Source organism: Taudactylus pleione, unplaced genomic scaffold (genome assembly GCF_031769625.1).
Source record: "Taudactylus pleione unplaced genomic scaffold, aTauple2 ptg000194l, whole genome shotgun sequence".
NCBI classification, from domain to species: Eukaryota; Metazoa; Chordata; class Amphibia; order Anura; family Myobatrachidae; genus Taudactylus; species Taudactylus pleione.
Window position 1 is genome coordinate 1578100 of NW_028284596.1, and position 17929 is coordinate 1596028.

A 17929-nucleotide genomic window follows, 5' to 3' on the forward strand; every position below is an offset into this window, starting at 1 on the left:
TATTTACTAATATATATATATAAGTTGACTTGCAGACGTATTGAACCCCTGAAAAAGTCACCAGATTTGTCTGCATGTATTACAAATGTCACACAGATTCTTCCATACAGTACTTTCATTGAGAACGAGTAGGCTTTTAAAGTAAATTTCTCCTTCGTCCACTAGGGGACACTGGGGTATAGGGTGATGAGTGGAGCCTGGCACTTTAAATATTCTTAAGAATAGAAGTTGGCTCCTCCCCCTTTATACCCCACTGGCCTCAGTTTTAGATTAGTGCCCAAGGGAGCTGGATGCTTGTAGGACTGTCTCCAGCCTTTATTATTTTATTTACAGTTCTAATTTATTTTAGTCTTTGATGAACTTCACAGGTAGACTGGAAGCTCCAAGTTTCACCTGATAGGATGCGCACAATCTAGAAAATAAATGTTATATATTGTTGACTAGCTGGGATCCCCGGCGTTGCCTGGGTTGAAGACTGGACCCTGAAGTACACCTGAAGCCTTTCTTTGTTTACATTGTCCTCGCCTATAACCCCATTCCATTGATCCTGAAAAGGACCCCACTGTCTACTAAAATGCTTGCAAACAGTAGCATAACTACCATGAGTGCAAGGGGTGCGGCTGCTATGTTGCCTGAGCTGCCTCTGTGGCCCGCCGCTCCCCCTGCACACAGTCACGCACACAAGGTGGGCCGGTCCAGTGAGGGACGTCGAGGGGGGGACCGGGGTGTCAGCAATGTTGATTTGGAGCTGGCATGCCAGCTGATTACATCTGGCGCACTGGCAAGCAGTCATAGAAAGACAGGCCATCGGTCGCAAGGCAATCAGAGCTCACAAACTGGCAATCAATCAGCAGTGGCGGCTTCTGATTGACTACTGGGATGAAAGCTCCGATTGGCTCGCGACAGGCACAAGATTCAAACATGTCTACTGCTGCCTGCCGGTGCGCCAGCTGTAATCCACACCTGCTGGCTGTTGATGGCACACAGGGGGAGGCGAGAGGCTGCTGGAGGGACACAGGGAGGTGAGTAGCTGGGAGAGCATAATGAGTAAGGGGCACTACTATTGTGTGGAATAATGTGTTATATGGGGCACTACTTTGTAAAGGGCATTACTATGTGGCATAATGTATAAGTGGTAGTACTACTGCATGGCATAATGTGTATAAGGGGTACTACTGTGTGGCATTACCTGAATGGGCTCTGTGTGGCATAATCTGAATGGGGTCTGTGTGGCATAACATGAAAGGTCTCTGGACCTCATTCAGAGTCGGTCGAAGCAGCCGCACGGTCGTACGGGAAAAGGGGCCGGATATTCAAATGATTCCCTCGCAAGTTGCGTCCCTAAGTTCGGATCGGTAGCTGGCCGACCAAGGGGAGGAAGCGGTCGGAATTCAAAAAAATATGCCCCCTTCTCGTACGCATTGCACGTCATCTCCGGGCATATAAGGATTAATCGAGACCATCAGGAACCATCGAAACTGGTTGTAGAGCTTAAGGTTGACCATACCCTCTCTTAAGCTCTACGATCCTGTCAGTGTAAAAACCTCCAATATCACATGTGCCATGACACTACTTTGTTAATTATGCACTCCCATAAACCGTATGCACTCCCATAAAACGCTGTTCGCATAATTAGGCACGCCTGCGTTTGGATCTCCACTCCCCCATTTTCAAGCACCTTCCCCTGTTACCACCCACAAACGCCTCATTCTGTCACTCAAACTACCGACCTGGCTGTGTTCAAGGAGAGAGAAATTTCTGATCGTAGCAGCTAGTTTGCGCATGCGCATTGCGAACTTTACGCATGCGCAGTATAGCGAACATCGGTGGCGTACGACCGTGCGGCCGCAACGACCGACTCTGAATGAGGTCCTCTGTGTGGCATCATATGAATGAGCTCTGTATGTGGGGCAAATGTATTTGTTTGTTTTTTAACCTCTGGGGGGGGGGGGCTTTTAAGATCTTGCTATGTGGCCCACAAAATTTAGTTACGCCCCTGCATGCAAAGACAGAGGCTCTGGATTTAATATGAACTTGCATGAGTCATCAAGCTTGCTCAGACAGGTTACAAGGATACTTTTGTAGCTTTTTCACAGGTTTTTGGCAGACTGCCAATTTCCACTGGAGCCAGCCCTGGAACCTGTGTAATTTAACAGTGTCTCCATTTTTTAGTGACAGCGCGTGGCCCTGACGAAGTTCAAACCTAGGCAGAAATCCTGGTCAAACTACACCACCAAGCCAATTTGGTGGAGCTGGATCCAAAACTCTACCCATGCATAAAGGACAAAAAGACAGACAGACACTCTTTCTCGCTTATTATATATATATATATATATATATATATATTGTGACACAGTTAGGTTAGGGGGTCCCTCTCCTGGGTAGAGGACTCCTTCCTTACACACACACAGCAGCAGGGAAGCAGCACACCAGTCTGGATGCGAGTACAAGCTGGTCGGCGCCAGTCTTTATTGTACAATGTCAGAAATAACACAAAGAAAACATAAAGGTAAATCCTAGCCCTGTCGGGGCACTAACTTCACAGGTAGTTCCCTCACTACCAGAACCTGGCAGGGCCTAATGCCCTCGCCAGCAACAAAGCACAGCACAGTACTCACAGATAGGTTTTCCAAGTGTCTCTGAGCAAACTCCCTGCCTGCTCTCCCAGGTGAGACAATCAGCCCTCAACACACTAGGCCTATATTGGCCACCCTCAGGTGGGAACCCAATCAAGCCTGTTACCAGGCTGCGAGAACCAAAACCTGGAGTGGCCGTGGGTGGAGCCCTCCCTCTCCTCTCACCCACAACCCCCAGGTCCCAAACCGGCTTTTCAAAAAGCCGAAACTCAAGCCTGCTGCACTGCAGACTTTCTCCTGGGGATTTTAAACACATAGGACAGGAATCTGGGATAAATGTCCCTGCCACAGACCACTTTACCAGTGATCCTATCACAATATATATATATACAGTATATATTGAAAGGTAATCTGTTGATCCACAACAAAACATCATGAGAGTCGACATTTAAATAGATTTGTCGGACAGTCGCCATATCTGTTTGCAGGCCCTCGACCTGTTCTCATTGAGCTTATCCTCCGAGCGAGCATCCTTGTACCACCTGGTTACAGCTTTTCAGCTGCGAATGCCTCTGAAGGGGGGACCCCAAGTTTTGTTAGGGTCCCGACTTTATGATGGATTCCAGCCCTGAGCTGATCAGTTTGAGACTGGTTAACGCTGTGTGTCTCCCTGTTATATCGCTATCCCCCCTGCTGGTTCAGTATGAACTGGTCATTGGATAATAGGGAACCCCACGCCATTTTTCTCCTTGATTTTCCTGAACCAGCCCAGGCTGAAAAGTTTGGGGCTGGTTATGGATTTGCGTACGGCATCGCAGTGGATAATTTACGGTATGCACGCCCATGCAACGGCGTTCAAACGCACTGGCACACCTGCGTTTCGCCAACCCCCCGTCACCACCCCCAAACGTTACTTCCTGTCAATCACTCTGCGATGGGTCTGCGTAGTCACTGCAATCGCCGTCCGGATCGCAGTGGCTGGTTCACGCACTGCGATGCATACGCATGCGCAGAATGCAACAATCGACCTATTGCGTGCGTAATGGCAGTTGCGAACGGTAGTGAATCAGGCCCATAGACATTTGCACTTTTGAACTGAAGCGGCCTCATAGCATCTCTATAACCTGGGGTTATATTTGTAGCACTTTGCATGCTGAGCAGTTTATCTGCATACTAAACTGATGAGCCCTAACATGGGTGACTCGGGGGCCCATTTATCAAAGATCATTTGAGGTTAATTCCCCGAAAACAGGTGTTTTCGGGGGTTTACCTCAAATACTTAGTATCCCCCGAATGTATGAAGAAGGGACCGCAGCAGGTATCTCCGATCTCCGATACCTGCTGCGATCCCACCATTGCCGCCGGCAGCCGCCGCCCCCATAGGTTTCTGTGGGGGATGCGATGCTGCCAAATGTATCAATATCGGGAATGCTTCTCATTCCCGATATTGACCCCAGCAGCTAACGCCATCGGCAGATAGCGTTAGCCGCTGTGTCCTATGGGCACTTACCGCATTTGAGCCGGCGGAGGGATCTTCCAGATCCCTCCGCCGGCAATGGGCGCCGCTCATGTGCAGTCCGCGGGACTGCGCATGCGCAGCAGCCCGGAATGCGCTCCGGCCACATCGCAGGGACGGGCTCTTTTCGGAGCCCGTCTCCGTGCATGTGCCGGGTCATACATTCGGCTGGTATGATCGCATTTTGCAATGCGATCATGGGCGATACTGCATGCCCTGATCGCATTGCAAAATGCGATCCTTAATAAATGGGCCCCTCAGTCTGTAGGTGGGAATTCTCTCTGTCACTGTCCTGTGTCATGATTCCAAAATCTAGTAGGTAAAGCACTAACTCCATGGTCTCTCATGCAATATGTACTGCTGAACATAATAAGCTGTATAATTATAATTCATGTTTATTGTACAGCTACAGCATCAGGAATGACTCCAGGAAATGGCTTTCCATCCAAGAGGACTCTGGGAAGGTTCAGCTCCTCCATTCCCTGGACAGAGAGCAGCATGGAGACCCGTATACAGTGCAGATGCTGGTGCAGGAAAGAAGTAGGACCAAGCATCTTATATTACTAGTAGAACATTATACATTACACCAGGTATTAATTGGGGATGGGGGCCTGGACTACGCACCAAAATTTTAAACTAGGGATGTGCAGGCTCGGATAGGTTCGAGTTTGCACGTTGAGTTCGGATTTTTCCCTCCAAAAAAACGGAACTCAGAAAGAGGCTAAACGTCATCTTACATGGACGAACATCATCATTCCTGGACTTTTGTCCAGGAATGATGATGTCATCTTACATGGACGAACATCATCATTCCTGGACTTTTGTCCAGGAATGATGATGTTCGTCCATGTAAGATGACGTTTAGCCTCTTTCTGAGTTCCGTTTTTTTTGAGGGAAAAATCCGAACTCAACGTGCAAACTCGAACCTATCCGAGCCTGCACATCCCTATTTTAAACATAATAAAAGGTGATTCGTTATACTTAACAACTCTCCCGATTCGGCCAGGAGCCTCTCGAAAATCAGGTGCTGCGCCCGGCCCCCCCGGAAAAGAATGCAAACATCCCTACCGGCAGCCGACCCCCTGGACCCCCCTGCAATTTCCACAAACATCGGCCGCAGCAGTGGGGACTGACCCTGCCCCCTGCTTCACAATGCCGAAAATCTCTGCATTGTGTAGTGGAGGCAGAGCCAAAATACGTGATTCCTTTTCCACGCCCCCTGCTCCGCCCCATCAGTGGGTACTATGCCCGACCACGCCCCCCCATCCCCCTATGCAGCGCCACGTCCCCCTGCTTGACCTACCTGGCTGCCCCCTCCCGGAGGGGGCTGCCAGAATGTCGGCAAGTCTGTGATACCTTGCTGAGACTTGTAGTGCCATGCAGGAAAAAGAAAATGCCAAGCACTAAGAATACTGATAGTCAAAACAATTATGATGAACTCCACAATTAACATGGAGTATAAATGAGGTTCTGCCAAAAATGCATGCCCATCCACCACATCAAGGTGAGCCTCATCAGGAGGGTCCCTAATACTAACATGGCACTACAAGTCTCAGCATGGTAGCACGGTATTCCTAGTGCTTAGAGGGCCTAATTCAGAGCCGCTCGTAAGCGGCCGCTCGTTCGTTCCTACCGATGTTCGCACAACTGCGCATGCGTACGGATTTTAATACGCAGGCGCGAACCAGTCAGTGCAGCCGAAAATCGTGTGCTCGCTAAATAGCGAATGCCTGCTATTTTGAGTGACAGAATGAGGCGTTTGTGGGTGGTAACAGGGGAAAGTGCTTGAAAACGGGGAGTGGAGATCCGAACGCAGGCGTGCTTAAAGGTCAAAACGGGCGTTTTATGGGTGTGCATAATTAACAAAGCAGCGTCACTGACCACGTCACTTGGTTGTTTTATAGTCAGAACTGCTCGCATGATTACGGTAGGAAAAACCAACCACAAGAATAGCGAGCAGTTCAGACGCCTTTCGATGTACTCGATTAATCTAATAAATAGCGGACATGACGTATGATGTGAGCGGCCAGGGGGCGTTTTTTTCAAAATTACGTTCGCATGTTTTGTTTGCTCGTTCAGACATAGGAGCGTGAACAGACCGCAAAGAGCGAACGGTTCATTTAAATAGCCACCCCTTTATCTGAACGAGCAAGCGCAAATAGCGTCCGGCTCTGAATCAGGCCCAGAGTGTGTACCTGCATTTTATTTTACCAGATAGAAATTGTCAATAAAACAATTGGAACATTAATAGTGTCCTCACAGAGGCTGCCCCCAAGCTCTCCTCGCACTGTGACCAGATGCCATGCACATGCAGACGGCATATATTCACATTAAATGTTCATTCACAACTCCCCCCCCCTCAGGGGGGATAGCGGGACAGGAAGAGGCACAGCGGGAGGCAGCTGACGTCACACACTGCCCCCTACTGAGGAATCAGTGAGAGACACTTTCCTCTCAGCCTTCCCTCTGGTCCAAAAAGTAGGCAAGTATTGTACCCATAGCAGCCAATCAAATTCTGTCATTTTCTTATATATTTTTTGCATTACATTTTACCATTGGTTGCTAAGGGTTCCCGTACTCCAGTGCCCATGTATGACACGCTTTCCATTGAAGTCTCGGGATGAAATTTCAGCGCATATCAGCAATGAATTTAAAGGGGGGATCTATCCTGTACAACAGTGGGGGTCCCTCCCCATGCCCTGTCCTGCACTTACTGTAACATCTGCATTACAGGTTATGTCATACTTTAGCAAAGCAAAGTCAGCCAATTCCTGATTGGATAATAAGATCTGTATTGGTTTACTGCTTTACAATACTTTAACACCTGATTAGCTTACTTAACTTAAGTTACAAATAAATAAAGACACGGACACCAGAGCTTGGCTAAAAAAGGTCACAGCTTTTTATTTATAAATTAAATTCAATCAACCTAACCAGGGTGGCCAAGAGACGCTGCAACTCAGTTCTAGCTTTCACCTTGCTCAATACTCGGAGGACGACTAAACGACCCCCCTTCAAGACGTACTAACGATGCAAGAGTCTCACTTCCCTCCTGGGCCAATCCGAGGTGCTTTCGCACTAAAACAGCACCCGGGTCCCCCCGCAAAGAGAAGGACAAATTTGCCAGGGGCAATGAGGGACAGTGCCCCCACAAAGTTGTCTTACGCCACCTAAAGCCACTGAGTTGCAGCGAACTCCCGCCAAAGCCAGGCCCTAAGGAAAGACTGGCCCGCCACCCAAAAACTACACCAAAAATGAGAATAAATCCTTCACAAACAAACTGGTCCCCACAGCATTCAAATGCACACCATCATGACGAAGGAACTTCCCAATATCACCAACCAAAAAGCCATGACTCACCAAAATTCCTCCAATTTTTTCTACATGCTTGGCAATTGCAACATTCGCTTTCTTACGTGCTCTCTCCAAAGCACCATACTTGCGCACTCCCCTCCATGTCAAACGAGGCATCATTTCAGACCATACAATCCGAATATTGGGCCACTGCAAACGTATCTCGTCCATCACTTCACGAATCCTGACAATCAGCTCCACACCTTTCAACTGGCCCACATCATTGCCACCAACATGTAAAACCAATATATTCGGAACTCCCCACTTAGCCACTGATGAAACTATCAGTGCCAACACAGATGCCACACGCAAGCCCCTTACACCAATCCAACGCACTCTAAACCTGCGAGGCCACAAAACCTGTTTTTGGGACAACACATATTTTTCCGCCCAAAAAATATATGAGTGACCAAGAAGCCACACCTGCCCCTCTTCTTCCGTCAATGCTGTGGAAAAAGAGAGAACCTAACCGTGAGAACCGCACCAAACCCAATTCCAAACGGACACAACTTTAGTAACACATAGCAACTGACTAGCAGGGATGCAGAACTGGGGAAAACAGGAACCCGAGTGAAGAAGAAAAACCAAAAAACCTGCCCGTGAACCAAATGGGTCAAATCATGGCTAACGGGAGGAAAAATTAAAAATCCCTTCACACCCCCAATTGCTCAACGCTAACCGTTGACCAATTGGCGGGTAAGCAACGTTTTCGGGTTAACGCAGGGTGCGCCCCTATACCTTATCGCATCGCACGTACTTTTTATATGCAGCTGACTTCCAGCGCCCCACCTTCTGAATGTCCTGCACAGACGCCCCTGAGAGGGCCGCACAAGTAGCAGCGCCAATACGAAAAGAATGCGTGCCATACTCTGACGGATTCAAACCCAATTCTAACAAACATTTCTTAAAAACCGCTGCAAATTGAAACTTGGTCAGAGGAGTGCCATCCGCATGAATTAGCCACTGCGCACCCCCACTAGGACGTAACCCCATAAACCTGGCAGCTAACTGAACTGGACAGATGTCTAAATCCCTATTCTTATGCAGAGTAACCCATTTCCCCCTGCCTGTTTGATCTGTTTTGGAGAAACGCAGCTTGCAAAGTATCGCTGAGTCACGAAAAACAATGTCTTTTAACAAAAGACCAGAAACTGTGGAAGTTTTATTGGTAGACACTACCTCGCTAACCCGAAACGCCCCAAAAAATGCTACCGCAAAAGCAAGCCTAAAAAGAAAAGTTTCATACAAATCAACCGCTATCCTTCCCATTGAAGTCAACAAGCCGGACAAAAGCTGCAAATCGACTGGCCGGCGAGAGTCTGAACGAGCTGGCGACCCCTTAGCCCAACCCCTCAAAGCCTTCACTAACACGAAAGCCTTGGTGGGGTCATGCAAACCTTTTAATTTGCAGAAAAAGGAGATACCAGCAAGCGCGGAACCTATAAACGCTCTAGATCTGCCCTGCTGATAACGAAACCAAACAAAAGATGAAATCAACTGTTCCGGAGACTTACCCTCCACGTCTGGGAGAGCACAATGCGTGCACCAATCCCGCCAAGCGGCTGAGTAAGCCCGGAAAGTCGATGGAGCAAGCGACTTTAACGCCAAACCTTCTAAGCCGGCCTGATAATCTGCCACACAAACGAGGGGCAGACCAAACCAACGTTAGAAGCCGACGGCACCAGCGCCCGGAAGCGATCAAATTGAAATCGGGACAGCGCGTCTGCAATGTCATTACACACCCCTGGCACATGCTTTGCCCTGAATCTAATATTAAACTCCAAGCAGCGCAAAACTAAATGTCTGAGCAAACGTAAAACAAAATGCGAAGACGAACGCTGATTGTTGATGGCATGAACCACACCCAAATTGTCGCACCAAAATACTACATGACAATTGCTCAGTCGCACGGACCAAAGTTCAACTGATACGACAATTGGAAAAAGTTCCAGCAGCAACAAGTTATCCGTCAAACCCTCTTCACGCCAAGCTATCGGCCATGGAGCCGCGCACCATTCCCCATTGAAAAAGGCCCCAAAACCAGATGATCCGGGCCGCATCCGTAAAAAGTTGCAACGAACTGTTCGCTAATGGAGGCGAAGGCCAGATGCGTTCACCATTAAAGTGTATCAAAAATCTATTCCACATGCGAAGATCCTCCTTTATCTCCGCGGACAGGCGAATGTAGTGATGCGGCCGAACCACGCCAGCTGTTGCCCTCTCCAATATTCTACAAAAGACCCTACCCACAGGAATAATACGGCAAGCAAAATTTAAAGAGCCGAGGAGAGACTGAACTCTATGTAACCTTACTGAATCCTCTGCTAAGCAGACCTCAATAAGACCACGCAGCTTCTCAACCTTATCCATGGGAAGTCTACAACAGCCCTCTATCGTATCTATCTCAATTCCCAAATAAGATAAACAAACAGACGGACCCTCTGTCTTCTCGTTCGCAACGGGAACACCTAAAACTCTAAATAAGGACTGCGCAGAAAAAAGGAGGTCAGCACAAACGTCACTTCTTCCTGGACCCATAAAGAGAAAATCATCTAAATAGTGTGCTATGCCCGTTTGTCCGGTCCCGGCATGGAGACACCACTGAAGAAAGGAGCTGAATTTCTCAAAATAGGCACAGGAAACCGCGCAGCCCATAGGTAAACACTTATCTACAAAATAGCCCGAATCTAACCTAAAACCCAGAAATCTCATGGCCTCAGGATGCATTGGTAATAAACGAAAAGCTGATTCTATATCTAATTTAGCCAACAAAGCGCCATGTCCAAAACTACGAACTAAATTCAAGGTATCGTCAAATGATTGGTAAACGACCCTACGACAATTCTCTGGTATGGCATCATTAACAGAACCTCCCTGCGGGTATGAAAGATGCTGAATCAACCGAAACTTGCCCGGTACTTTTTTAGGAACTACGCCAACCGGAGAAATACAGAGATTATGCAAGGGAGGACAAGGAAAAGGACCCTCCATCCTCCCCAGCAAAACCTCCGCACACACCTTAACCCTCAATTCCCCTGGAAAATCCCTGGCAGAGCGCAAATTCTGGGATGCCCTAACAATCAACTGCCTGTCAATGGGTAAACGAAAACTTACTGAAAAACCTTTGTAAAGAAAAAGTGCATCCTCTCTACATGGGTATAAATGTAACCATCTAATAAGAGAATCTAAACGGACTGGAGAACAAGCCTTAACTAGCACTCTTGGGGCCCTCAGCACGGTCCTGGGAAATACCTCCTGCCCCACGTCGACAGTCCTTGGCCGGATGCTCACCTCCGCAGAGACGACAGGAGTGGCGAAAACGACACCCCGACCCCCTAGTACATTTGGAGTCGTTGTAGGCAAAGCATTTTCCTCTCCCCACTCCTGCCGACCCCTGTCTGTTGGCAGCATAGCTTTTCCGAGGAGGCGCACCGTCCAACGGAGGCCGACGCTGTTGAGAGACCTCTAACCAGACTTCAACATCCTTAACCCCGAAAGGAATAACTAAAGAACCGTCATGTTTTTTCCTAAATTGTGAATCATATTCACGCCATGCCAAGTTACGAGACCTGACGAACATGTCGAGCACTAAAAATAGATACCTGAGAATGTTAACGTGCTCCTGCGCCCTGGTCTCCAAATAACATGTCGCAAATATGAGCATGCCTTTCAACCACGTATTAAAGTTGCAAAAAGCATCTTCTCCTATGCCTCCCGATTTTTTAGCCTGCACCAAGCCCTTCCTCATGTCATCAGTGAGTGAAAACAGGTCTACAAATTTCCCTTTGCGAATTTTGCCTTTTACACTTTTTCGCAAGCCTCGTAGCACCGCAGTATTCGCGCAATGCACTGTATCTGCCCCTGCTTCCTGCGCTTTTGCCCCTGACTCATCAGATCTCCTAGACTCGCCGCCTGACTTTTTCGCCAGCCGCCGCGCAACCAGTCTAGCAATTTTACGGGGGCGAGCGGGGGAACCAGAAGAGTGGGATGAAGAAGAAGAAGAGTCAGAAGAAGACAAAGGAGTTTCATACTCACCAGAACCAGATGGAAGCGGACCCGCTTCAGCAGACTTCTCCCTTGACGGCGCCACAGCTTCAGATACCGGTGCCGAATCTTCCTGTCCCGAAGCAGGCAATGAAAGAACTGCGGACGCCTCACCACTTGGACCATCAGATACTTCAAGGCCTGGAACTAAGGAAGACGTGTGAGCCACCGCAGAAACGGACCCGGAAACCCCCGGGGTGGGAAGGGACAGGGTGACCGGCTTAGGAGGCGGAATGGCTGGCGCCCGCGGAGGAGGCGACAAACTGGGCGGGGGAAAAACAGAGGAAGTTTGGCCGGAGTGTGAGCTGAACGAGGAAACTGGGGGCAAAGGCAGAGCCGCACCCGCTGCAGGTGGGTAAACTTGCCAAGCTGGCAGGTACGGGTACTGAAACTGCGCATGCTGAAAAGCAGGAGGATATGCCGAAGGAGGGGTCGCGAAATGGGGAGAATAAAAGTGGGCAGGAGGAACAGCAACAGAAGATGACAAAATCGGAGGAGCTACGCCTGAGCTCCAAGAAGTCTGACCCCAAGAAGGGCCAGCCACAGAAAGAGGAGGTGGCACATTAAAGGATGGTGCCTGGTTGCCAGCTGGGGTGTACCATGGGGGTTGAATCGAAACCGGCACCATGTGCCCAAATGATACTCCAGCGAATGGAGTTGCGGGCAAAGTTGGGGAGCTTAACCGCTGCACTGAACCCCCCGAAAAATGTGAAAAGGTGCCGGGGAAATAGGGAGACCCCGCACCTAAAATGGCCGCCTGAGGCAAGATGGCCGCCGGGCCCGCCGCATGGGCCAGGCCGGCTGGGCCACTGGTAAGCAGAGCGGCGGAGGTCACAGCCGCGGTGTATATACCCCCACCGGACCCCGCATAAGGCCAGGACGGGGCTGAGGTCAGGTGACCCTTGCTGACTGCATGGGGCAGACCAGCTGAGAACGCCGCGTGCACTTCCGCGACGCTGCCGAGAGCCCCCGCAGAAGCCGCGGACAAAGCCGGTATGGTAGGGGACCCCAGCGGCGCCAGAGGAGACGTGCTGCCGACCGGAGTGAGGGTGCATGGAAGGGGACGTCCGTGCGCGTCACGCGCCGGAGAAGCAGGGGCCGTGATGCTGCAAGGAGAGCTGGCGCCGGGGCGTGGTGGGGATGCAGCCGGGCCAGATACTGACGCGCCTGGGCAAATCGTGCAGGAAGATGAGGGAGCGGGCCCAGCAGCCGCTGGGGAGCCGACGGTAAGCGGGGCAGAGCCGCTCGGGGAAGACATAAATATCTGGGAAGGGGAGGATGGGGGAGATATTCGGGCTGGCACAGCGCGCAGGGGACAAGCAAATTCAGCAAGCCTGCGGGGAGGGGGGGCATCGCGACGAAGACGGGACATGGTGATAGAGACAGTTGGTAATAAATAGATAGGAATAAATATGCAAGTGATACTCAGCCTTTCCGAAATTCCACTGCAAAAGAGGCTGAGCTGCCCTCTAACCCTTCCTTATATATCCTCCATTTAACTCCTCCTATCCCTCTGCCTATAGGATGAACTGACCACCTGACACAAACCATTCACTCAGCCAACCAGGCTGTCATACACAAAAACACCTTGCAGAAACCATCAATCTTATCTATCCTCAATCCTATACAGATTTCGTCTACCATAGTTTCAGCTCCTTCCATCATGTGACAGATCAGATGTCCTTAGGGGCAGCAACTGATGTAGGTCCCTGGGGAAGGGGTCCCCAAACAATGTCATACAGCACAAGAGGGAACTGAATGGAAAACACCATTAATATGGCAGCTCTTGCAAATCTGCAGCGTGTTGGCTCATTCTGTGCTGAATATATATATTTTATTTACTGTACACTTACGAGTGGAAAAATCCATTTATTCAATTAAGCTGGGTATACTTTTCCTGTATGTTCACCGTTGTTCCAAAAATACATCCTATTCCCCTGTGCATCTTATTGTTTAATGTTATATTTTGTCATCTGACTCATTGCCTGAGCTGAACCACTTTGCAAATAAGCACTTTCCATTAACCCTTCGCTGACAGAGCACAACAGATGGCGTCTCTAGCAAGGAGCCCTGCCTATCCGTGCTTCATAGCCCTCTGCTGGGAGCGCGTAGGTTAATAGTGACCGAAGGCAGATGACAGGTTGTTTATCCCTCTGAGTGCGCTGCGGACCCATGATTCACACCTCCCTGACGTCATCCAAAGACACATTTAAACACATGAAAAAAGGGTTTTGATTCACCACAGCGGCTGTCAGTTATTAGTTATTTAGTTTGCATGTAGGACGATGGTTCAGGTCCTGACTGTCATTTACAGTGGATAAGTGAGAACAGTGGGCAGGATTCACTACGGAAAGCTATTCTGCTTATACGCACGCAACTGCGTTGCTAATATCAGCGGTGATATGTAAATGTTTGTATTCGCACTGCGATCGCAGCCTGACATAAGGACGCCCACTTCCCCTTACTCACATGCGTATATTTTGGCAACACAGCGAAACAATCGGTAACTTCGAGTAACATCGGACCCATACGCACAGTAAGGCAGGACAGACCGCACTCAGGAATTGCTAACTTCAGCGCACGCTATGAAGTTAGCAATTCCTGAGGTGGAGATGGGGGGATGGGCGTGTATAAATGTAATTTATACACGCCCATCCCCCCATCTCCACCCACAAACGGCTATTCCTGTCAATCACTCTGCCATGGTTCTGCGTAGCCTCTGCGATCGCAGTAACTTGTTTGCGCACGCACACTACAATGCATACGGCTGATTGCGTGCATATAAGCAACCACGTTCCTTTGCTGAATTAGGCCCTGTGTTTTTAGAGAGTGTTCCCAGGTAAGACATAAGCTTATCACATGTAGAGCGGTATCCAATTAGCACCGATATTTTTTTCACCGATAATCCCCACTTTTCGCCAATATTTTTTTGCCCTATCCTATTTGATTTGGGCAAACAAATAGGATAATTCGCCCGAAAACACATAGGATCAAGTTCACGGACCTATGTGTTTTTCACCATTGCGTTGGCAAAAAACTGCACTTTTCGGGTATAATTTCTTGTGACACATCAGGTTCTAATAAAAATCCCCGATGAGTGCCGAGGTCGGGCCGGACTTTGGAGCTAATTGGATAGCCCCAGGGAAACAGTTAGTGGCCAAACAATGTTCAGGGCTAATTGGATACCACCCATATGGTCACATCTAATATTGGGATGCCCTCATTAGCCAGGGGAGTCCTCCAACCAGTCCCTGTACATACTGTATTGCAGCGTTGAGAGACTGTTGTCCACTTTTAGAACTGCAGATGTTCAGGAAGTCTCTAACAATACATTATTAAGAAAATGTCTAATTTCAAAGATATCACCCTTAGGGCTTGATTCAGAGCCGCTCGTAAGCGGCGCTCGTTCGTTCTGACCGATGTTCGCTCATCTGGCATTCGCTATATAGCGAACAAACGATTTTCGGCCGCACTGACTGGTTCGCGCATGCGTATTACAATCCGTACGCATGCGCGAACCAGTCATTGCGGCCGAAAATCGTTTGTTCGCTATATAGCGAATGCCTGCTACTTTCAGTGACAGGATGAGGCATATGTGGGTGGTAACAGGGGAAGGGGCTTGAAAACAGGGAGTGGAGATCAGAACGCAGGCGTGCTTAAAGGTCAAAACGGGCGTTTTAAGGGTGTGCATAATTAAAACAGCAGCGTCATTGACCACGTCACCTGGTTGTTTTATAGTCAGAACTGCTCGCAATATAGTGGTAGGAAAAACCAACCACAAGAATAGCGAGCAGTTCATACGCTGGTCGATGTACTCGATTAATCTAATAAATAGCGGACATGACGTAGGATGCGAGCGGCCAGGGGGCGTAGTTTTAAAAATTACAACCGCAAGTTTTGCTCGCTCGTTCAGACTTAGAGGCGTGAACAGACCGCAATGAGTGAACGGTTCATTTGAATAGCAACCCCTTGTTTTGGAAGGAACGACCGCAAATAGCGTCCGGCTCTGAAGCAGGCCCTTAGTTTTTTCCATCATTTCTATTCATAGACTATTTTGGAAATGAGCCTTAATATTACATTATTCTGCAAAACCCCACCATTTGTTGTTCAGTTACTGTTCGAGGTTGTAGTAATCTTTATGGCAATATTAGCATGTCTGATTTGCCCGGGGTAGCGTCACCAAGGCAGCCATGTAAAGCTGGACACGTATGTAGTGCACATGCTGGCTGGCCCGTGTGCAGAGGTCAGATGCATGGATCCCTCTCGCAGTTAATGCTGAGTAGAGTTGTAAACAGGGCCGGCTTGAGGTACGTTCGACCAGTGCCACCCCTCCCAACCATCCCGATTTCAGCGGGACAGTCTCATTTTTCGGGCACAGCCCAGCTATTCGACCCACAGGACAAAGTGTCCCGCGGACGGTCGGGAGGTTGGGCACCCCCATCACCTCAGCTGCGCGGTGGTACCGGACCCCAGAGAAGCTGAATGGATGCTACGTGCATGTACGCAGCATCCATTTAGCGCAGGAAGAGGGCTGGGGACAGCCCAGCTACTGAAGGCGTGCTGAGCTCGCCCCCAACCTGTGCATTAAACGGGAGGCGCGCCATATGGGCACACCCCCAAATAGCGTCATTCAGTTAGCGTGGCCTATGGTAATTAGGCCATGCCCCTTTTCAGCGCGCGTGGCAAAGCCGCGTGCATGGTTAACGAGCACCTCAGTCCCGTTCTGCACAGGGCGCCGCTCTTACTGGAGCTGGCCCTGGTTGTAAGCATCTCCGGTTACGGGCCTCTCCTATCCATTTGATGCCCATTATTGTCGGATATGCGCTAGCCCTATATTTGTAATTTGCATTCTCATAACCCACACTTCGTACCCCCCACGCTGGTGGAGGAAGGAAAAAACATTGTCATCTTATCTGCCATCGATGGGGGAGAACAATCGGTTCACCACCATCGATGGCAAAGCCAATTACCAACGGTGGCAAACCATCAATGACCACCAACCATTGATGGTCAATGGCCATCCCTAGTGTGCACTATGTAACTGGTAATGAGTAAATCTAGAAATAAAGGACAGTCGGTGGATACAGTATATAAACATTCGCACTATATGGCCTGATGTTCCTGGAGTTGAGCGAAAAATAGGGTAAAAGAATCCACAGATTTGCATTTTTTTTGCCGTTGCCGCCCCCTGAGACCGGCTCGTTCTATTGACTACCCAGATGTCGGGCCATGAAGCGAGAACGCAGGTTGTTGTCTGGGAGATGGCGTTTCTCCGCGCAGCTTTCTCCTATCCTCCAAAACACACAAAGGTTAAAGACAGCCACAAATAAAAGCCAGTGCACTGTAATTATCCATGATTACTGTATTGTTCCTCTCTGAATTGATATGAAGATTGCATGAAACAGAGGATTTAATGTACAATGACGATGGTGGGTGTTTCAGCGTGGATTAGTCAGGACATGTGAGTTGTTGCTGCTGTAAAACATGAATTTTAATCCTTATGCACATTAGGACAGTTTCACTCTTAAAGGGAAAATGTTTCTTGTTTGCTGCTCGCCTTATACTATATCCAATTTATGCCGATCTCATTCCTGGGAGTCGCAACATTTTACCCCGCAAGATAACTGGTGCTTTGATGCACTTGCCTAGTGTACCGAAATGCCTGGGGGGGTGTCTGGAACTCCCGGGAGAGTAATGGTGCGTACACACTGGGTGATAAAGTGGACGACTGAACGATAACGATATCGTTATCGTTCAGTCGTCCACTTTATCGTCCATTTTTAACCCCAAAAAGATGAACGATAACGACGATGCGCGTTCCGCGGGTCGTTCGTCATCATCGTTCATCGGGCTGACATGCAGGCCAACCTGACGATCTCGTCAGGTTGCTGCATGTCAGGGAATGGGGGAGAGAGCCCGGCGCTGAACGATATCGTTAATGATATCGTTCAGCGGCTGTGCTCAATGTCATGAACGACATTGAGCACACCCTGCCGGGGACAACACTACACGATATCGCTCAGGGAGCATATCGTGTAGTGTGTAGTGTACCCACCATAATGGTGCGTACACACTGGGCGATATCGTTATTGTTCAGTCGTCCACTTTATCGTCCATTTTTAACACCAAAAAGATGAACGATGACGACGACGCGCGTTCCCGCGGGTCGTTCGTCGTCATCGTTCATCGGGCTGACATGCAGGCCAACCTGACGATCTCGTCAGGTTGCTGCATGTCAGGGAATGGGGGAGAGAGCCCGGCGCTGAACGATATCGTTAATGATATAGTTCAGCGGCTGTGCTCAATGTCATGAACGACATTGAGCACACCCTGCCGGGGACAACACTACACGATATCGCTCAGGGAGCATATCGTGTAGTGTGTACCCACCATAAGCCCCCCTTGGATCCTGCTTCTCTTTCTTGTGAGGTGGTCTTTG

At 49.2% G+C, this 17929-nt stretch overlaps 1 protein-coding gene across 1 annotated transcript in view; it reads left to right on the forward strand.

Moving 5' to 3' along the window:
* CDH16 (cadherin 16) overlaps nucleotides 1-17929 on the forward strand; it is a 186778-nt gene that overhangs the window by 118094 nt on the left and 50755 nt on the right. The window contains exon 13 of the mRNA XM_088476787.1: nucleotides 4499-4632. Within this exon, the coding sequence (XP_088332913.1) occupies nucleotides 4499-4632 (134 nt within the window). The remainder of the gene's footprint in view (nucleotides 1-4498; nucleotides 4633-17929) is intronic.